Source organism: Camarhynchus parvulus, chromosome 1 (assembly GCF_901933205.1).
Source record: "Camarhynchus parvulus chromosome 1, STF_HiC, whole genome shotgun sequence".
NCBI classification, from domain to species: domain Eukaryota; kingdom Metazoa; phylum Chordata; class Aves; order Passeriformes; family Thraupidae; genus Camarhynchus; species Camarhynchus parvulus.
This window is the reverse complement of record NC_044571.1, coordinates 95,697,902-95,719,671: the sequence shown is the minus strand read 5'-3', so window position 1 is coordinate 95,719,671 and position 21,770 is coordinate 95,697,902. Positions and strand designations below refer to the sequence as shown.

General features: G+C 41.6%; 1 protein-coding gene across 2 annotated transcripts; it reads left to right on the top strand.

Annotated features, from left to right (window-relative positions):
• The first annotated feature begins 268 nt into the window (after nucleotides 1-268).
• Nucleotides 269-20,118, top strand: PLCXD2 (phosphatidylinositol specific phospholipase C X domain containing 2). Of its 2 annotated transcripts, none has more exons than XM_030960375.1 (4): nucleotides 269-460; nucleotides 15,638-16,098; nucleotides 17,276-17,517; nucleotides 19,955-20,118. In XM_030960375.1, exons 1-4 carry the CDS (start codon nucleotides 343-345, stop codon nucleotides 20,109-20,111), a joined length of 978 nt encoding a protein of 325 aa, XP_030816235.1. In that variant the 5' UTR covers nucleotides 269-342; the 3' UTR covers nucleotides 20,112-20,118. The 2 variants fall into 2 exon arrangements, with proteins under 2 accessions (XP_030816235.1, XP_030816244.1); XM_030960384.1 differs by lacking the exon at nucleotides 269-460 and adding an exon at nucleotides 12,878-12,952.
• Nucleotides 20,119-21,770: the final 1,652 nt, after the last annotated feature.

The window sequence follows — 21,770 nt, the reverse complement described above, 5'->3', positions numbered from 1 at the left end:
CGTCAGGACGTCATTCTGTGCTGTGTGCCCCGAGCTGTCCCTGCTGGAGCAAGGCGGTAGGCGGTAGGCGGTAGGGGGTGGGCGGTGGGGACAGGGCCCTGCACTGCCCCACAGCGGCCCCATCCCGCCGAGATTCCACGAATGCCTCAATCCTAGACCACCGACCCCACCGGGGGGCAGGGCTGGGGGCGGGGCGCGGGGCGGCGGCCAATGGTGAGGCGTCGTGCCCCTTGACGTCACCCCGATTACATAACGGCGGCGGGTGCCGGCGTTGTGCCGACCGGGCCGGGCTGCGCCGCGCCGTGCCGCCAGCCGGCCGGCCGGCCAGCTGGCCAGCCAGCTATGAGGGAGCGCCGGCGGGGCGGCGCCGTGGGGGCTATGGCCGACGGCAACGCCGACTGGATGGGCTCGCTACCGCCCGCACTGCGCTCCCTGCCGCTCTCCAACCTCGCCATTCCGGGTAGGGCGGCGCGACGAGGTGTACGCGGCCGGGGCTGTCCGGGCGGTGGTGGGGGAGTCGCGTCCCCCGTAATAAAGTGTTGAGGCGGAGGCTGGGGCTGAGAGGAGCCCTGTCTATCGCAGCAGAGAATGGTGGGCTTAATCTCCTGTAAATACCGCTGTGAGACCCTAACCAGTGACCTGCTGCTTTGACTGCCTGTAGAAAAGGTAGCTGTGACCGCTAGCGGCCGCCCTGAGCGTTTGCAGGTGCTTTAAGTAGAGCTGAAGTCGGGTGGGGAGAATGGCTTCGCTGCGTTCACCCAGCAACTGGAGGGTTGTCAAACGGAAGATCTGCTGAGATGGGGCTCTCAGCAACCTGCTCTCGGGGGGAGTCTTCCTGGTCGTGTCAGAGGGCTTGGAACTATGTCATCTTCAGGCTCTCTCCCAGTCCAGACCATTATATGGCATGTCTTTTATATCCCGGTTTACAGATAGATAAGCTTATAAATGACGACAACAACAGATGACCTGAAACTTACTTAGTCTGATTTTCTGTCTCTAAAGGGCAAAAAATATTCTTCCTTGCAAATGTCAATAGGGAAGATTTTAGGGGTGGTTACAGTAGCTCCTTCTGATGCTGGATTTTGCACTCTGGTACAGGCTTGGTTTTCATTTTAGTGCTTTAGCTTGTCACTAGCACTTTGGATATGTATGTTGTAGCATACATATCTCAGGTTGTGTCTGGGGAGGTTCAGGATGGGCATTAGAAGGAGTTTCTTCACAGAAAGGATGATTAGACATTGGATAGGACTGCTCAGGGAGATGATGGAATCACTATCCTTGGAGGTCTTTAAGGAAAGTGTGGATGTAGCACTGCCACGGTCCAGTTGGCAGTGGTGTTAGGCCTTGGGTTGGACTCTGTTGACCTCAGCATTGTTTTCCAATCTTCTGATCCTATATAGCAGACATTCAGAAATACCTCCCCAGAAACAGAGTAACTTTGTGTCAGAACATAGCTGCTTCTCTACATGCTCAAATGCCCTTGAAGCATGTAGATAAAGGGCAGTGCACCTCCTATGCGCTGACTGGTGTGTTACCTGAATCAGAACAGTTAAAATGTTAGGTTTCAATCAAAAATGGTGCTCTTTCCTATCTTGACAGTAGTAAAAACATTTTATGTTCTGATGAACAGGGAAGTGAAACAGAAAGTAAATTCAATGTTAATATAAAATTCTAATGCCAGCAGACTTTGGAACTTCTTGCAAAGAAAGGCTTCTCTGTTTTAGTGAACTCATAAATCAACTTCTTGTAGCCACTTAAAGACTGTGAAACTCTGCAGAATGTTATGATTTAGGTTGTATTAGGGGCAATGCTGCTGTCCCTTCCAAACATACCGCAACCAGTGTTGCAGCAGAGAAACCAAGTAAATGAGTAGTTATTTCAGTAATGCCATGGTTAGAACAGCCAATGTTTTTTTAAGAGCTTGCAGTACAGGTTTATTTGTGATTAAGGTTGGTGTATCTCCCCACTACTTTCCTGTATATACCTCATGCAACCTGCAAGCAGGCAAAAGTTATTTTGGGTAGACTTTTGTCATTTTTTTTTTATTACTGTTATTATAGACCAATGACTATTTTGCTGAAGTGGGGTTTTGGTGTTGTGCTGGACAGAGCAACCTTTTTGAGAGCCGAAGCTGGGGGGGGGGTTGGGGGGATGTTCCTAGCAGTGTGGAATAAAGGTGGCAGTTGAGGAATCTTTGCAGATGCTGAACAGCAATAGAGATCAGTGTTACCTTCAAAAGAGAGATGAAAGGTCGAATGAGAAGCAGTTTTGTCTGTTGTTAACACCTGTGTGTGCATATGACAGGAGTAGCCTGCTTTTGTCCATCTCAGGATACATTTTTCTCCCCTGGAATGATGGACTCAGTTGGTTTTGATTTGAGGAGTTTGTTTGCTTCTCCACCAAGCTCCTTGTCATCCTTTGTACATAGGAATAGAAATAGAGCTCCAGGAGTGGAAACCTTAAAACTTTTTTTAACTTGAAATAAAATCAGCACTCAAAATCATGACACTGTTGTTGTTTTATACTTTGTTTTATACTTTGCGCTTTGAGGAATTGCAGCATTTAAAGAATTGGTTTTTTTAAGAAAAGAACAAAACGATAGTATCAGGGGGCTATTTAAAGTGAATGAATTGAGAGTGTACACACAAAAGAAACTTCTTAGATTTAATTTATTATGTACTACTGTGAGTGGGTAACTCCCTTGTATATTGCCCAAGAGATCTTCATAGGGTTCTCCTGCTTAATTTGTTGCAAACCTTTTGCTTTCAGAGCTGCTTGTTTTCACTGGCTTTAGAAAAGGCAGCTGTGACTTCTGGGGGTGCTTTTAAAGCTACATTATTCTGTGATCCCATGAGCTGTTAAATAATGGTGTGAAACACCTTACTTGATGGTACAGAAGATCATTCTTTCCTCAGGCTTTAGAGCCAACTAGGAGTAAGTAAATAATGGTGAAGGTGAGTGTTCATGAGGTATATGGGCTGTTTACATAATTACTTAACTCTTTCAAAGTCTCTCTTCCTTTTGAGCAGAGTTAAGACCCTTGTGTGTGATCAGTTCCCACATTTGGGCTTTTCTGTTACTTCTGTTGGGAAAAACTCTAGCCAAAATGCTAAACCAATATAGTCATTTGCAAGGAAAAGAGATGAGATTTCCTGTGCAATGTCATGAGAGGAGGGATCTTTTGCAATGAAAAATTGCCAAATATTAAGTAACTAAAATGTCATCAATGTCACAAGCATGCAGTATAGTCAACAAAAAAAACCACCTTCAAGTGTTGATCTTGTGTAGAAGTCTAGAAGGTTTTCTCTTAATTATATTCCAGTAATCTTCTTTGGATGTGGGTTTAAAAATGAACCCTTAAACATTTTGATTGTGGACATGATCCTTGGCAGGGTATTGTATAGTGCTTGTTTAATCTCAAGCTGATTTACATTAAAGAATTTTATGAAATCACAATTATGATACTTATATTTTCCTTGGTCATTTTTTTGATCTGCATCTGCTACTTTTCTTATTTCTCCATGTAGAAAAGGAACACAAAAATCTGGAATGCTCTCACTGATCAGCTTTCAGAGTAAATCAGCTAGTTAAAGAATTAGCTGGAGAGCCTAGCTGTTCCTTGCTTGTACTTACATCCTAATAGTTGATAGCACCATGGTATGTCCAGTTTGTACTGTTTCATTTGAACTGCTGCAGAAATTTTTAGAAAGGCAGGTATCTTGATGTGAAAAATGTGTATTTTATGATTGGCTTTTTGCAAATATTAAAATGAATATTATATGTGTTGTGTTAGAAAGTAATGCTGTATTAATTCTCTTAAGTAGTATGTTAAATATAGTTTTAGGTTATAACAAAATGTTAAAATAGAAACTATACTATGTAGGATACTTTTTTCCTAAAGAAAGGACTGACACGGAGACAGCAGTCACAGGACACCTAAATCATTCAGAGAAAGTTTCTCCTGATAATGGAGCAATAAATTCTCTAACTTTTTCCTGCGTCGCTGGGGCAGGACAATGCCAGGCCGTTAGGATTATGAGGAAGAAGCTGATGATGACCAGACAGAATCCTGTATTTGAATGGAATTTATGCACCATGTATGAGATGTATGAATATGCAACAGGCTATTGTTTTTAAGGGTTAATCCTTTGTTAACGGGTGTCCTTTTTCGGCCTTATGCTGCCCAGAAAAGGTACCCGGAGTCCGTAACTCTTTGTTTCTATTGTCTCATATTGTCCTAATTCAAATTGTCCAAATTATTATTACTCTAATTGTATAACTATTTTTATAATAATTTTATTTCTATTAAACTTTTAAAATTTTAAAAACAAGTGATTGGCATTTTTCACACTTGATTACCTTGCTATTAGAGTCTGAAATCTCTGCATCTGAAGGTATGGCACCATTTTCCTGTTCCATCAAACTTTTGCATGAATACTTGTATTAGAACAGATGAAACACTTTTTCTGTCTCAGTCTTCTCTGTGTGAGTTCATGATAAGCTCATGCCTTTTGGTTTGAGACAGCAAGGCAAGGCACTTTAGCAGATGTTCACTGCCAGCTATCAGTGTTTAAGTATTTAATTAGTCCAGCCTCCAGGGTGTTGGATGAATGTTATGAGAAGAGCAGGCAGTTCTGTTTTCCTTTGGGTCTTGGTAATAATACATTTATTTAATCCTGTCTGGACTATTCCAATTTTATATATGGTTGTAACAGGTATACTTGGAGTTTTGGATCAATCTCCAACTGAGAACCTTGCTTGGTTCTCAGTTCTGGTCAGGATAGGTAGCTATGAGTTTTTCCATGCTGCTATTTTTTTTTCTTTGTCTTCCAGAGAAAACATATGATGGCTAAGGTAGGGATCCACTGCTGCTTGCAGGAGCCCCCAGAAGAATTATGGGTGCCCTTTAATAAATAAAGTAAGATAATCAAAAGTCACTTCTGTCCCCTGCCTTTCCTTCTCTCCCCCTCCAAATACAAATGAGTGTGTTCCCCAGGCTAACCTGGGAAGGTTTTTGTGGTGATGATAGTTTAGAGGGATTTTTTTATTTTGAGAAGTGGTTCTTGTCAGAAAAGCTGCTTGCAACAGCTGCTCACAGAGTTGGGCAAGCCCTAGGGTGGATGTTGGACTGTGTGGATGTCCTGAGGGAACACAGACGTTAACCTGATGTGTCATGGTGCTGCAGATATGGACAGGAAAGAACAACAGTTGGAATAGCTGTAGAATTAATGAGTGATTGTTTTCTTTCACATAGTTTGGCTGAAACAAAGGCTATTAGTAAAAACTAAGCGTAGTCGTGGAAAAGTCAATTTCAATCTGAACTAAGTTGTTTGATAGGAGTCACTGAAGAAGACAACTAAAAGATGGAAAATTTGGAAAAAGTAAAATGTTTTACTTTAGCACTTTGAAATGTGATACTAAAAAAACCCTTACACCAGTGATTTTCTCCTAGAGTGTAAGATTTTTTTTAAAATTTTAAATAAAGGTGTTTGTGTTGTAGGTCAAACCTGGTGTATCTAAGGCTGATTTGAAATAGCTTACTGGGGTTTTTTTATTATTTTTAAGCTTTTGCCACCAAAAGTCAGTTTTTCAACCACTGATACACCTAGAGCCAAATGTCACACTCAGCAGAGTGTTCTGCTGCTCTGGAACATGCAGGCTGGGCAGGCTGCCTTTCCGGGGAGAGTTGGGACAGCTCTCCACCTGTGGCTTCTGGTGGTGTAACAGGGCCTCTTCTATCATCTTCCAGTGATCCCAGCTGGTGTGTTCTTGGTTTCTCAGAAAGCATGTGGATGGCTGTCCATAATCTCATTTCTAAGTCATGCAGAGCATTTGGAATGTCGAGCCATTTCTGCCAGCATCAGGTTGGACAATGGCTGAGGAGTTTCCTGTGGGATGCTGCTTTGTAGGTAGCCAGAGATGACAGATAAAAAATGGGGTTTACCATTCCAGAAACTTTTTTTTTTAACAGAGAAAATCATATTGACCTGAATATGGCCAGAACAAGACCATATTGGAGACTCAGAACAGTTGGTAAAGTCTTCAACTTGACTGTTCGCTGATCCCCAAGAAGAGATGTGTCCTTGCTCTTCTGAAATAGTAAAACTTTGCTGCTCCAAACTATAGCATAGTCAAGCTGCCTAATTCCCCCTTACGACACACACACTCTTGACTTTCTAGCCAACTTGTAATATAACTTTCCATAGTTTGTTCATGGCAGTGTCAGTGTGACTAACCCAAAACTTGCCACAGTACAGTGTGCCACTGTTTCTGCCCTTCCCTGAGAAGTTCATCCCAAGAGCCTCAGTAAGAAGCTTCCTGATTTTGATTTAAATTATCAAAGTACTATGAAATTTTCATTCCTGGAAAACAAAGCTTTACAAATACAGCTGGTAGGCAGTCTTAACAAGGAGCAGCCCTGCTGGCCAAAGCCCATGGTTCAGCTTAAAGGGGGGACAGAAGGCATGGAGAGGTGTTTCCTGGGTTGATAACCTGCTGCAGATGACTGAGTTGGTGCAGTAGTGTGACTGTCCTCTTGTGCCAGGTTCCAACACTTGGAGGTGATGGGGCCCTGAGCATCTTCTGTACAGGATGCCATCATCCCATCCACCAACTGACCAACTCTGCTGTCCTGACAGTGTAGCTGTTCCCTAAAAGCCCTGTGAACTGCTTGACTTGGAGTTGGCTAAGCAGAGCCAAAATGGTTCTGAAAAGAAGCAGCAGCAAGCACTGTCCAGTTGAGAGCTGGCCTCTAGGCTCTGACTGGATTGGGTGTTTTATCTCTTTGTTTGCCTGACCCTGGGTGAGCTGCTGAACTTGCTAATGCTATGATTTTCTTGTTTATTTGTTCATGGGCTGCCATGGCTGTGGATGTGCGTGCTGAGAGGAGTGGTGGTGACCTTGAGGCTCCATCCTCCTCCCAAACAGTATTCCTATGGAGTTCTCATTAAAAGGATCATTGAATCATCTGAACTGGCCATCTGTTGGATTGAAGCTCAGAGGGAAAAAATAAAAGTTTTATGTTCTGTTTTACCATGCTTTATTTTCCCTCTCAATTTAGTTTGCATCTACCAATGAATCAGGTGGTAACCACTAGAAGAAAGGATCTGCATGAGTATAATGATTTGAGTATGATTGATAAATGCAGAATTTTCTGAAAAGACAAGTTATTTGATTACTTTGTTAGGCTATTTGATTGTAACAGCAACTCTCAAATATTTTTAGAGAGGCTATTAAACTATCTGGACTGTTACACTGGTGAGAGCATTTGATGTTCTTAAGTAACCAAGTATTCTTTCTGTATGTCGCTCTGTGAGGAACTGGTCTGGCAGACACTAGGTCTGTGTAGGAGCTCCCCTGAAAAGCCAGTCGTAAGGCTTCTCTTTTTAAAGAGCTTCTGTCATCTCTTCAGCCAAAACCAAATTACTCTTGAAATACTACTAAATTTTCTTTAGACAGTATATGAAGGTCCTAATTAATTTGGTTTTTTTCTGGAAAAAATTTCTTCCTGTGATTTATGAAAATCTGTACCCTAGAGAAGGACTTAAGTGTGTCTGGTAAATGAGTCTGTAAAGTGTCTTCAACTTGACTGTTCACTGATCTCCAAGGAGATATGTAAATGGTAAATGAGTGCAGAACATACGAAACTTTTACTTCCAATGGAGAAAACTAGTCATAATGTTGATATAAATGGTTGTTGCTCTCCTTCCATGTTGTGAAAGTTTGTTTGCCTGCTTTTCCAGCAAAGATGCTAAAAGAGGAGAAAGTACCATGTAATAAAAATTTCTCTATAGCTTTCTCAGAAGAGAATGAACCCTTGGTCCACTCAGTTCTGAGTGGTCACAAAAGAGGAGTTTAGGACTCTAAGCTGAAAGGTTTTTTCCTTTTTGAGCGTGTGGATCCAGTCAGGCTTTGAAATGGTAGTGATATGCTGTGTCTTTCTTGCATTCCCGTTGCAGACAGCTGAGAATGTTGATAAATGAGAAATCATTGTTAAGTGAACTTAACCTTCAATGGCAATAACTCCAACCAGTGCCAAAAGTATTTCTCCTGGCTGGAAAGAAAATCAAACTACTCTGTGACATTGTGTGTGACAGTTTTAGGTTGTCTTTAAGCTCTTGCGTCCCATTGCACTGCCTGAAAGGGGCAGTGGGAGAAATCAGGATAGTTCTTGGATAGAGAGAGGGAGTTTTCTTAAGAGGATTTGGTCCGTACTAGGATTTGTCTTTCTTAATGGGACTGCATTAAGAATATCTAAAGGATTCTTGTAGGTTTCTTAAAATATACCCATCTCTGTAGTTTTAGATAAAGCAGAAATGAGAAACATTCCATTGATAATCAATTATCTCCTTTTGCTGGGCAAGTTAGTATGAACTATTAACTTTTCATTATTGATGAACTTTTAAGATGTTAATCTTCTAATAAGAAAATCTGGATTGTTAATGACCTGAATCCTTAGGACTTCTAGACTTTGAGAGGCACTTTTGCTTATCCTGTTTTTCCCTCAGTTTTGGCACACACAGGAGATCTGGTTTAAAAGAACAGCAGTGGGATAGCCTTGACTTGCTAGCACTTACATCCTGTGTTTTTGGAACCTGGTTACTGTTCTTTTGCCCATCTTGGCTGTATAATGCCTGCTGTGCTGTGTCATGTGCAGTGGTTTATAATGTGTGGGGAATGTACTTTGTCTAGTAAGCAAAGCTTGTACTAAGTTCAGCGTCACTACAGCTCGGGTAATTCTTTGGTCATAAGTGACCCTGTAATGTTTTTAAAGGAACGAGTATGTTTTTTTGACCTTGCTTCTTAGCTTCATGCTATGTTAAACATTTGTTTCTTGGAATTTTCATCCTGTTAGTATTCTATTCTAGTAAAGACCAACCCAGCTTATTCAGATCTATTTAAGTTTACTCACAGCACACTTGTCTGCCCTTGTGCTTTCATTTGTTGCTTCTTTGTTGGCCAGATGTTTGCAGAAAGTGTCTTGAGCTGTTGCTTCTGACTAGTCCACAACCTTGGAACCAGGGAGGCTTGCAGTATGCTGAAACATGCTTGTATCCAAAAACCCCATGAGTTTTTGTCCTGTTTTCGAGTGATTGGCAGTGCACAGGTAATGTTCTATGTTGGAAGGTCTCTACACTTTACATGCTGTATAATCATATTTTTAATATTCCATTAAGGTAAATTTGCAAGGGGTTGGTGACATGATGCTAATCCCTGTCCCTCTGCAGTATTTGCAGGAAGTATTATGTGGAAATAAAAGATATTACCAAATGGTACAGAATCGTAGAATATGCTGAGTTGGAAGAGACCCACAGGATCATCAAGTCCAGCTGCTGGCCCTGCACAGGACGACTCCAAGAGTCACACCCTGTGCCGGAGAGCATTGTCCAAACACTGTTTGAACTTCGACAGGCTTAGTGCTGTGACCACTTCCCTATTCCAGTGTTTAGCTGCCATATGGGTGAACAACCTTTTCCCAAGATCCAGTGTAAGCCTCCCGACTCAGCTTTGTGCTGTTTCCTGAGTGCTGTCACTGGTCATGAGTGAACAGCTATAGCTACTATTTGTTGACATTGGAGGCTTGATAACATTCTGTTGATCAGTGTCATTTGTTTCAGCTCCACCATGGGTTATTTGACTATCTGTGAGTAAGTAGCATGACAAATAAACATACTGGGAAGTTAGATTTTACTGCAGATGCGATGATAAAAGGCTGCTGTCTAACAATCAGCACAAGGGCTTCAACAAGAAGTCATCCTGAACTGTGAAATACAATCTATTTAACATATAAATTGAATTGAAAAGTGAGCTGTTTAACATAAAATTAACTTGAGGAATTAGTATAAGCAGAAAAAAAAGAAGTTTAAAGATATGAATGAAATTTAATCCACAGTTGCAATTACTAGGATAAAATTAAGAGATCTGTCCATCATTTTAAGTCTGGCATCTGGAATATTTATACCTATATAATATTATTCTAACTATAACACAGCTTTTGGTAGTTAAATGTCTGGGCATTTGAGGGCATGTGACTTCTTTCCTTGAAGCTGCCAGTCTTTGTCAGATGAAAGAAATGAAACAGGAATAAAGCTGCCGGATGATTAGCAGTCCCCTAATTTTTGTCTTTGAATGTGCAATCTCTTTCATGAATATTGCAAATTTAATGCTTGCTGCTTCGTGCTGCACATGTTTACCCAGTTGGAAGCAATTGGCAAATTGTGATCTCTTCATTGTATTGCCTGTGCCTGACTCGGTTTTGGGAAGGGCTGAGCACCAGTTTGCTGCCATGTCACTGGAGCAGCTCAGTAAGGTTTGCTGTCCGAACGCTAATCCAGTCTTGTGTACAGTGATTCCATGTCCTGCAAGTGCAGGAACATGCTTTTGAGGCATTCAGGCTGGACTTCTAGGCTCTCCTTACCTAAAGGACAATGAAGATAAATTTTCTTGGGTCATCTCTGCCTTTTGACTTCTCTGTGGGTGAGGTGGAGGTTATAAATACCTAGTTTTGTTAGTTGCTTTGTCCACAATCAATAGGTTTAAGGAATAGCTTTACTATAGGAATAGGATGTTATTTATATTTACGTTGTTAATTTTCATGTGAAATGTCTTGCTTCAATAATTATTGAGGTTGCTTTTTTCCCCAAGAAAAGTAGTCAGCATAATTTGTGGCAATGCACATTATTTGTGTGGTGGGGAACAACAGGCAGTGAGGGATTTTTTACAAAGACTTTACAGTGCGTGTTGCTATAAGATTTTTGTGGTTCTTGCTCTGTCCAGGACTTGCCAGCCTTGCTGCTGTCACTGGGCAGTGTCCAAGCACCTTCACACGTCCTTGTGTTAGACATTAATTGAGAATCTGCTTAGCAAGCTCTTATACTGAGCTCCTGACAGAATGGGGCTGGTCTGCTCCATTCTTGCCATGTAGGCTCTGCCCTTTGGCTTTGAAGTTTTACAGATTTGGGTTGGTTTAGGTTATGCTTTTTCAAAAAGAAATCATGCTGTATCACATGTATCAGCAAGCAGCTTGGCTCCTGCCATTGCAACAGACTGGCAGGACTTTTTGAGTTTAGAGATAGAGCAAAGGAGAGCAGGGATTATTTTGACATCATGTTGCAATCAGCTTAGCATGTACTTAACATCTAACAGCTAAGCTATGTTAAAAGGCAGTGCCTGAGCTGGTAGTATATCACAGTGATCTTAAAGAAGGGCCTGGTGGATGATGTGGGTCTAGACCTTGCTGTTACCCCACAGCCCCACAAGTATCCAGTGCTGTTGCTGCAGGGTTTCAGTTTCTTGACCAGAGTCAAAACATTGTGGGTCCAGGTTTGGCCTAGATATTGGTAACTGGCCTTTTTAAATGACCACTGAAGACCCAACTGGACTTCTGCTGTCTTTCCAGCCTCAGTACTGATCACAGAATGATCAACAGAATTGGTGATGGTCCCCTGATCTCCTTAGATGGTGATGTGCTACCAACAGTGAAAAGGAGGATACGTTTTGCAACTGCAACTAGTGTTCTGCTTGGTTATATCTAGGTATACGTGTTGACTTTGATGTAGGAGGAAAGCTCCATTTCCTAGGCTTTTAGCAGAGCTATGGGGCAGGAGTTAATAGGATCTTTTCTAACTATACAAGTATGTCACACATAGTTCACTTTCCTGTTAAGGAGTGCCGTTTTTAAAGTATGCGTTGAAAAAGTTGCAATGTGGTGACTTGTTTGGTTTTTTGGTAGATTTTTTTCTTTTTTAACACTGCTTTCTAGTGCTAGGTTATAAGTAGAATTTGGTTTGTGATAGTGCAGGGAGAAAATTTGCTCTTTGTATCCTTAAAAGCGCCTTGTAAGTGTCAAACTGCAAAGGAAAGACTTTTGTAGCTGCAAAGTGAATTATCAGAATAAGGAAAATGCGTTGTTTTTTGGTTTAGATTTACTTAGACAACTCTGAGGTGACAACAATGTACTAGCGGCTAGATAAATTTCTCATTCCTTTGTAAATCAGATTTATCAGTTTGAGGGAGCATAATGGTGCAAGTGATTACTATAGGTTCAAGGATGCTGCACTGTCTTAGTTAATATGAAAATATTTCTTATGTCATTATTCTATGTTATAAATGATCAATCAAAAGCCAAATTATCAAAAAATGTGAAAATGTTTATTTATCTTCTTCCACGACCAAAATACGGTCCTCAAAAACACCACAGCCAAAGAGACGACGTCAAGCCCGGGATCAGCACTGGGTGAACCTGGATCCGACCTCTGTCACATCGAATCCCCCCCCCAACCCCCTGTTCACGAGAGCCACTTCTAGCGGGGATGTTTTATACAGTTTATTATGCCCGAGGCGAAGGAGTCCAAGTTTCTTTTGTAACTCTTCACATTCACAGTTGGTTCTTTCACTGTGCAGAGCTGGACAATCGCTGTTTCCTGGTTGATAGGCAGCGTTGATCGAATCCCTGGAAGTCGTGTATTCGCATGTATCTTTCTGGTGACTTCGGCTATCTTGATCAATGCTATCAACAGGGCGATGATCGCTCTTAGGTGTCTTCCGATGACTTGGGATAGCGGTGATCATCGCGTTGTGTGCATCTATTCTTGGGCTAAAGTGCCAGAATTTTGGAGTTTGAATAGACGTCTGCCTCTCAGGCCGCTTGTGGTCAGAGACTTGTTTGGATTTCACAATCTTTATAAAATACATTCTTTTATAGCATGAATTATTTCTAACATATATTACATTCTACAATGTTAAACTGTCTTCTACAGTGACCTAAACAGAAGAAAAAATAAAAATTGATAGAATTAAGAACTAGGAAAAAACTGAACAAAAAACACAACCAAATGAAAGATTTCCTTGTGCAGAGCTACTAATTACAAGGCAGAAGGCAAGCCCCTTGTGATTAAAGTCTACTTTCCAAATATTGTAGAAGCTTGAATGACTCATTCTGCTGTACAGGGAGGTAGGTGAAACTCAAATATCTATAAACTACAGTTTGAAGCATCATATGGCTTCTGAAATGTTTTTACTAGATGTTTGCTCCTGGATTTTGTTTGGGGTTGCATGTTTGGAGATGGGGAAAAAAGTCTAGGTGTTGCTCCACAACTGACAGCCACTTTATGATGTAGTTTCCTGGGACAGGTACTAAAAAGTTGCTTAAGATGGCATCTTTGGCACTTCTCACTTCTGTCTAGAAGACTGAATGGCAAGCCATAACAGAGATTCACTTACACAAATGCTGTGAAGAATTCATGGAGAATTGGTCAGAATTAGTTTTAGTGTTCATTTGTAAAGTTTAAAAACTCACCTTCACACTAGCTGTTCACTGATTTTGAACTAGTTGAAATCCATGGAAACAGAGCGCATTTAAGGTTATTGAGAAGTGATGTTTAGTTTATGCACAGTCTGTTCTTTCATCTGGATTAAAATGCCAACAAGATAATCCAATTAAGATCGTAATCTTCTTTGTAGCTCTGATCTTGCATCACAAAAATGCATCAGTGCTCAGGTGAGCAGTGGTACACAAATAAGAGGTTTGGATAAAGGAGGCTGTGAATGCCTCAAATGTTATCTTGAGATTGAATGTGACAGATTGGGATTTCAAAGAGTTGCAGACTGAGGTAGAAGAGGAAATTCAAGAAAAGCATAGTCCTAGAAGCAGGGACAAGCATGCAGGAATGTAAAACACAGGTGCCAGGTCACTGTATCCTGGGGCAGCTGGAAAATGAGTGAAGATGCTTTCTTTACACTTCAGCACAGATAGCAAGTGGGGTTTGGCTTAATGGGCCAAACTCTCATCTCCTATCCTGAAGAAAAAGGGTAGCAAGGGCTGTTAGAGCTTGTATTAGTGTTTTTGCTGGCTGGCAATTGACAAGGAAGGTGAGCCTGGAGCAGCTACAGCTTCTTGGCTAGATTGCTGGTACCTAGTGCAAATGACCACAGATCCTTGGAAAACCCCAATCTGTGGTGGATCAACTTCTGCTAGTCTTTGCTTTATGCTGTTCTGGTATGGTGCAGGCCAAGATACACTGCCTTTTCACTCTTTGTTCTGTTACTGACTTGGCTAAGAAAGGGATATTGCAGTCACCCTGAAACTTTTATTTTGGAGCTTTGTTGCTTCTCAGGTTTTTTTCCCATTTACTACTGAATTTTCAATTGGAGGTTTTTCTAATAAGCAATAATTTTATATTGGAGATGCAGTTTTTCTGCCAAGGTACAGGTTGTTTCACAGGAGCTTTTTTGGACGTGCATTATTTTGGTTGGGACTGGTGATTTTGACTGTTGGTTGTACTTTTTTTGATGAATTTTCTTTTCACCATGCCTTTGGTCACTTGAAAGCATGCCAGGTAAAAGACATGTTCATGAATTTGTTTAACATGAGCTTGGTATCCATCCACAGTGTAACTGGTGGTGGGTTCAATTGTTCCACCTCTAAGTCTGGCCAGTCATTGCCCACTGTTCAAACTACTAATCATTTTTCTGCCATCTTGGGGCTAAAGGGAGATGTGCTGGTAAGGCATGCGCAGCTGCAGATCCCTCAGTCCATAATGTGAATAAAGAAACCTGTTCCAAGATGATTGGTGTGTAAGGTTATGGTTGCATATACCAGGTGGAAATAAAGTCTCAGATTTTTAAAATGATTCTGGAGTCTCATCCTAGATCAGTCATGTACCAGGCTTTGTGAAAACTTTGGGCGTTGATTTGTAGTTTGTGAAGGAAGGAATGAAGGAAGGTTAGAAGGAGGTTTACCTTTACCACAAATGTTTGTTTTGTGGTGTTCAGAGAGCATTGAAATTGGGTGCTCATGAAAGAAAGTTCAAACTGAGGACCTTATGAAGCGATACACGGAATAAATAAACTCCACAACCAGATATAGTTAGTGGGTATGTATGACAGCACCCAGCACAAACAAGATAGCTCTCGTGAAAACTTGTGCCTTGAGTCTCAGTCTGACCCATATCTTTATTCACAAAGGTATTCCATATGCAATACATTGCACAACTTTTCTTGCATATTCAATCTCTGGCCCCACCTGTTCTCGCTTTGCATGGTAATCAGATCCACGCCCTTCTGGGCATGCGTGGTTTGCTGTGGTGGTTGCACGGAGGTCTCGGTGGTCTCTGAGGCTGAGGATTGTGGTCTTCCTCATGACTGAACTTTTGAACTTTTCTCTTTGCGCCCTTGGTGCTTATCTGAGTACGTCTGTCGGCCCTTGATTAGCATGGAGACGGAGGACTCCCTTTATCTGGTTTCTTTGCATCTCTTGGTCTTTTCTGGTATTATTCTTTATGCAAGAAGCTTCAGAAATTTGCATTTTCCTATGCCGTTTGTACCATGGCAGAGGTTTCTTAAGTAAAAAGGTTAAAATTCAACACATAGTTCTACAGGCTAAACTTTAAATTCTTAATTCATATTGCTAACTCAAGTGAACTCCAAAAATCTCTACTTCACTTATGCTTAACTCTTGTTATACTGTCAGGGAAAAGTAAGGTGTAAAGGATAGTCTGAAAGACTTACATATGAACATAATGCTTCTGCACCCCTGTCACACATGTAGGACTTTGTTCAGTTTTCAGGCCACATGGGTACATGTGTTATGGGATAGTCACTTTTTCTAAAATTAATTTTTCTTGGCTTTTTTTTCTAGGATCACATGATTCTTTCAGCTACTGGGTCGATGAGAAATCTCCAGTGGGACCAGACCAAGCAACAGCCATCAAACGTTTGGCCAGAATTTCCTTGGTTAGAAAGATCATGAAGAAATGGTCAGTGACTCAAAATTTGACTTTCAAAGAGCAGTTGGAAGGAGGGATCCGCTACTTTGATCTTCGTGTATCTTCAAAACCTGGGGAAATAGGACAAGAGATTTACTTCATACATGGCTTGTTTGGCATCAAAGTATGGGATGGGCTGAAGGAAATGAATAGTTTTCTTGAGCAGCACCCCAAGGAAGTAATCTTCTTGGATTTCAATCATTTCTATGCTATGGATGACAGCCATCACCACTTCTTGATCAAAAGGATCCACTCAGCATTTGAATCCAAGCTTTGTTGTGTTGAATGTGTAGAATATGTGACATTACTGTACATGTGGGAGAAGAAACACCAGGTAAGGAAAGGATGTTTTTCAAACTCAAAATGTTGATTTTAAAGAGACAAGCCAAGTGTAGCTCCCACTCACAGATATTGGACCAAGGATGTTGCTGATGGTCAAGTTAAAGCCCACTAGGGCCTCCTCTATGCAGTGTGCATGTTTTCCTCCATTTACATGCAGCCGTGTATCCCCTCATCTATGGTGAGGCCAGTCTGTCCTGCTCCCAAGCACATTTGTTTAACTGTAGTGTGCTTGTAGCCTTGTGCTCCTTACAAAGGAGTTTCTCTTCTGGAAGGGCATGTAATGCAGAGTTGTGTTGGTGACGATTTTATTAACTGTTGTCTTTCTAGCCAGTGTGAAGCATATAAGCTTTAGCATGACTAAGGTATGGATGGAATTTCTTACCTCCTTTGCAGCCATCCAGATCTGCAGAGGTGAGGTTAATGGCTCTTCTCTGTGGCAACTGCTCCCATAGGTACACAAAAACTGAGAACAGAAAAGGGTTTCAGCAGCAGCACATAATTCTTGAACTGGAAATGAGGCTTTGAGGAATTGTTCTGAACTGATGCTGTCAGTGTTAAGCTTCAAGATTAATCTTGTGTAAATGTGGGTGTTTGTAAAAAACGTGTCCTCTTTGTGCTGTAGAGAAGCACCTTACAAGGTAAAAAATATTAACTTTGGGTTTGAGGGTTTTGCTGACAGCAGAACTGCCTTTGGTTTCTCGTGCAGCAAGTGTGAGCACGATGCCAGTATGTCAGTCATGTGCCAATCAGCCCTGCACACTTTGCCCTCTTAGAAGGAGGTATTCAGAAGATGGCAAGGCTGCTAAAATCCTTACCTTCAAGTACAGATAGAGTATTTTCTGGCATTAAGAAATTGCAAAGCTTTTAAGCTGAGCTCTTTAAATGACAGAGGCAACTTTGTCATTTTAAACTGATGACCCATAAAGCCTGAAGCAATTCTGTCCTCAAAGCTGAATAAAATTATCTCCATCTCCTTTGGCTGTAGTGCAACAAACATACTGACACTCATGATTCAAGAGCAACTTTTTTGCTTATTTCTCTTCACTGCTATGCTAGGTGCAACAGTACTGTATGAACATAAACCAATGCAGCAGCCTGTTCATATAAAAATATAGTAATTTTGACTTGTTTTGGTTTTGGTTTTTTTTTCCTTTTTTTTGTTCTCTTAGGTTCTCATATTTTACCACCACCCTTTGTATCAGGAATATCCCTTCCTGTGGCCAGGTAATAAAATGCCAGCACCATGGGCTAATACAACTAATGTGCACAAACTGCTGCAGTTCCTGGAGACCACACTTGGGGAACGAAGTCGTTATGGGACTTTCCACGTATCTCAAGCAATTCTCACACCTCGAGTGAAAACGATTGCACGGCATCTGATTCGTGGTCTGAAGAACACACTTGTTCATAGGTAAGGACTTGTCTTGATTGTCTCAGTTCTTTACTTAACATATCTTGTGTTGAACGAGGCACTGAGCAAGAAAGAAACTAGGAGATGTTAGCTTAGGCTTGCTGAAAGCATGCCATTTTGCTCAGTACTTTTGTTCATGAAATATATTTGCAATAAGTGAAAATAAAGACAGTGCAAATAATAAAGGAACAGGGTATATATGTGTTTCCTGGTAATTGGAACTTTTAAAATGTGATATGATTTTGTAAAATGTAGGCTGGATGTGCGGCTTCAAACCAGTAATTCATTTCAAACTGGCTGAAGTTGGATTTAAGGTGGGGGGGGGGGGGTGGAAAAAGCTTGTACCACAGAGGAAAATTGCTTATTTCTGGACTTAGTTTTACATTTATCCATACAACTGTCTCAGTAATTTCAGTAACAGCCAGAGATTTATGACCTAGGGCAGTATTTTACCTTATATTTTAAGGGGGCTGGGGGGGAAGTTTTCCAAAAATTAGATTCACCATTTGACTTTTTTTAAATACCATTGACCATTGTACAATTAATTTTCCTATGAGTAAGGTCCCTGTAAGAGAGTTTTGCTTTGATTAGCACAGAGTGCCAGTGATTTTTAATAGTATTAACAGCATGACCAGGATAGTTCCATATGATTTATTTTATGGAATTACCACCTTCTAGCCCGTTTGCTAAAAATTACCAGAACTGTAAAAGTCCTCGTGGATATTAGGAAGAAATCTTTACTTTGAGGGTGGCGAGGCCCTGGTTCAGGTTGCCTAGAGAATTTGTGGATGACCCATTCCCTGGAAGTGTTCAAGGCCACGTTGGGTCGGGCTCGAAGATGTCCCTGCAAAAGGCAAGGACTGTTAGAATGCGATGATATTTAAGGTCCTTTCCAACCCAGGCCACTCAGTGATTCTGTGAATAAGAAAATCGCTGGTTAGGTATAAATCGCGGCATTGTCAGTCCCGTTCGTGCTTAGAGGCGTTAGTCCGGCCCAAGCTGTTGGTTCTGTGTCGGGGCCGCACCTGTGCCGGCCGCGCTCGCCACCAGGTGGCGCTGGAGGCCCGCGAGCGCCGGACCCTGCGGGGCATCCGCGCCACGGCCGGGAGGGATTCTGGGCCAAAACTACCGAAGGATCGTTGCATTTCGTGGAATGGGCGAGCAACTCTGTTTCGAGGGACTCCTGGCACCGATCTGTGCTCTAAGCTACTGTTAGCGGGAAGCCTGCCTTCAGTCCGTCCCTTTCTCTCATCCTTACCACTTGCTTGCAATTAAACCGAAAGTTGCAGATAGGTGCTGCTGTTTGCATAAGTGTGATTACTTGTGTGCCTTTGCAAAAGCTAGCTGATATGCAAATCTGTCCTTGTTTTATGTAGATGCCTGCCTTCTTATATGGAAATTTTGCCCTGGATTTGAATATTTAAATGTTCTTAGGTCTTGATAAAGAAGACTTGCAACAAGTCACACTTAGCTGGCTGAAGTCTGGTGTGTCCCTTGGCAGTAGTTATGCCTTCACTCATAGTTCTCGATAAGTTTTTTTTATTGTCCTGATTCAGCAGGCATGAAGTGATTTTAAGTTTCTTGGGTTTGCTTTTTTCTCTTCATCATTCTGTTAGCTAATTTGCTAGCCTACCATCTTCTCAAATAATGTATACATGTTACAGCACTAATCTAAATAATGCAAATATATTTAGCCATTTGTGCCTAACTGCTGAAAAGCATGGTATTTCATGTTAGAGTGCAAGAAAGCTGGTGCAGACTCCTGGCTTGCACTGTTGTCCAAGAAATATTTGAAATTTCTCCCCGTAGTAGAATTTCTAACTCTGTTCAATTCAGTTCCTGACACACCTCTCCTTTATCCAGCTGTAGCGATGTATCAACAGGATGTTCAACCCCTGTGGAGCTGACAGCTTCGTTCTAGGTTTGGTTTCCCTGACCCCATTGCTCTGAGTGAGTCTGGAAGCTGGAGAGAGTTTGGGAGAAATGCAGTGCTGCTGCCTCCAACAACTTTTTCTCCTGCCTCCCCTGAGGCAGAGGAGGGCAAGGGAGCATCTTGGGCCCGGCCTTGCTTTGTGTTACACTGGTTTGCTGTGAAATTGAGCATTTGACTTAACGTGTGCTTGGGTGCAAAGAAACCACGGTGGAGAAAATTTTAGTGCAGAGTTAAATCCTGAAGCACAGACTACCCATTGAATATAGAGGGGTTTTGTATGTCTGCTAGTTGGCATTGATGACTGACCAATATGTCTGTTTGATAGCTAATGACCATGTGCTGTGTTAAGCACTCGTCAGCCAATTGCATTTAGGTTGACAGCCCTGATCACAAATATGAGATATATATTTTTGTAAGCAGCATGTTGTGTTTGAAAGGAGGGGAGTATGTATACAAAAGTGCCTCTTTTAAAGTGTTTAATTTTCTTTATTTCAATTTCTTTAGGAACCTGCCCATGATTTTGAATTGGGTGAAAGCACAGAAGCCTGGTGTTATGGGTGTTAACATAATTACATCAGACTTTGTGGAGCTGGTTGATTTTGCTGCTACAGTTATTGCATTGAACGACCTCCTTTTGGAAGAGGATGAATCTGCAACTTAAATCCTGACTGCTGTGTTCCACCTGTGCTCCTTAGTGGACATCTTTGAACTATACTTAGTGTTTTACTTGTCAAGTGAAACCTGTTGTAATCTCTCTCTATGAAAAAATGTTTCCTAGAGGAAACGTGGTTAAACATCACGTACAGCCAGGTCCCTTCTCCTGGAGTTGTGTGGACCTGAGTCAGCCAAGTACTGTGTGTGTGTTGCTGTGTCTGTCTGTCTTTCTGTGTGTGCGTGCTCTGTTTGGCTGAGCTGTGCACACATCTGCTGCTGGCAGGGGCTGGCCTCTGGAGCAGATGTACCCTATTGTGGCACACATCTCCTTGGTGACCATACTACCAGCGCCCATGTATCTGCATCCTGCCTGCTTCCCATGGCCAGGGATCACTCCAGGGATCACTGCTGATCCCATGGCAGCATGACCATGGGATCTGACCGGGTGGCATTGTTCTTGGGCCACCTCTGGCATAGCTGGGCTTAGCTGGAGGCTGCTGCTCTGTTCATTATGCTGTTTTAGACACTACCTCTGACTTACTTGGAGACAGTACTGCTGTTGTTCAGGAGGAAGCTGTTAACACTGTGTTAAATATCCAAACTGTCCTTTGGGCCTGAGAGGTTTGGCACAATCTTTCTTCTTGACCTCTTTATTTTACTTTATTACTTCAATAAATTAGTTGCAACTGTGCTTAAGTATATTTCTTTTGGCATTAATTTGGAGAATATTTCAATCTCCAGATTTTGAGGATTATGACTCAAGTCTGAATTCCTGTTCCCTGTGACATATAGGAAACATTAATTTTCCTGAATTACTGGGACATTTAGGAAAATACAGCGTAACCTTTCTCTTTTACCTCTTGGTCACGTGGGTTTTTTTAATCCGTCAAATTTTCTTTGGGGAAAGTCTATCACCCAGGCAGCCCTTTTCTGGAAAGAGGTGGGCCAAGTGGGGGCTTGCTTGATATTCAGAGAACTGGAGCTGACATGGACTGCTCAAAGCCTAAATATTGGATCACTGTGATCGCTGATGGGACATTGAATTCTGCAGTCAGACCTGAAAACTGTGCTTTTAGATAGAGAGCCACACCTATTGAGGGAGGAATTTCTCCAGCCTTCACCTGCTTGTGACAGAGTAAACAATAATCACACAAGCAGAGGAGGGTGTTAGTACTACTTCTTTCTTTAGTCCCATTTATTTTTGTGCTGGTTCACAGTGAAGTGTGACCATGTATGTTCGGGCCAATGCAATCATATATTGGTACTTATCAGCACTTAATTTAATAGCTGGCAGTATCCTATGGTCTCGTTTATCGTTTTTTTTTTCTAAAGCACAAAAGGGACTGATTAGCAGATACTTCTCTCTGCTCAATCATCTTCCTGAAGAAGCTGTTGGTGCACTAATTATACACTGATTATGAATTTGTATTTATCTCTAAGCTTATTTATTATAGAATGGATTGTCTATATACATATTTAATTCAAATGAAAAATTCATCTCCAGATTTATTATTTCTTTCGTTGTTTTATCCTGTGTCTGCCATCATAGTCTGACAGCTGTGAAAAATCCCAGCCTTCTTTGTTTGCTTGTCACAACTCAGGAGAAATGTAAAGGTTTGCAAACCTTCCATGTGAACCTTGGCCGAGTCAGAGCAGACTGTAATCT

Bases quoted from the DNA above. Each gene is read 5' to 3' on its own strand.
- PLCXD2 (XM_030960375.1), top strand. From the start codon at position 343: ATGAGGGAGCGCCGGCGGGGCGGCGCCGTGGGGGCTATGGCCGACGGC. The intron at 461-15,637 runs GTAGGGCGGCGC...TTTTTTTTCTAG, and splicing joins CTCCAACCTCGCCATTCCGG to GATCACATGATTCTTTCAGC. The intron at 16,099-17,275 runs GTAAGGAAAGGA...TTGTTCTCTTAG, and splicing joins TGTGGGAGAAGAAACACCAG to GTTCTCATATTTTACCACCA.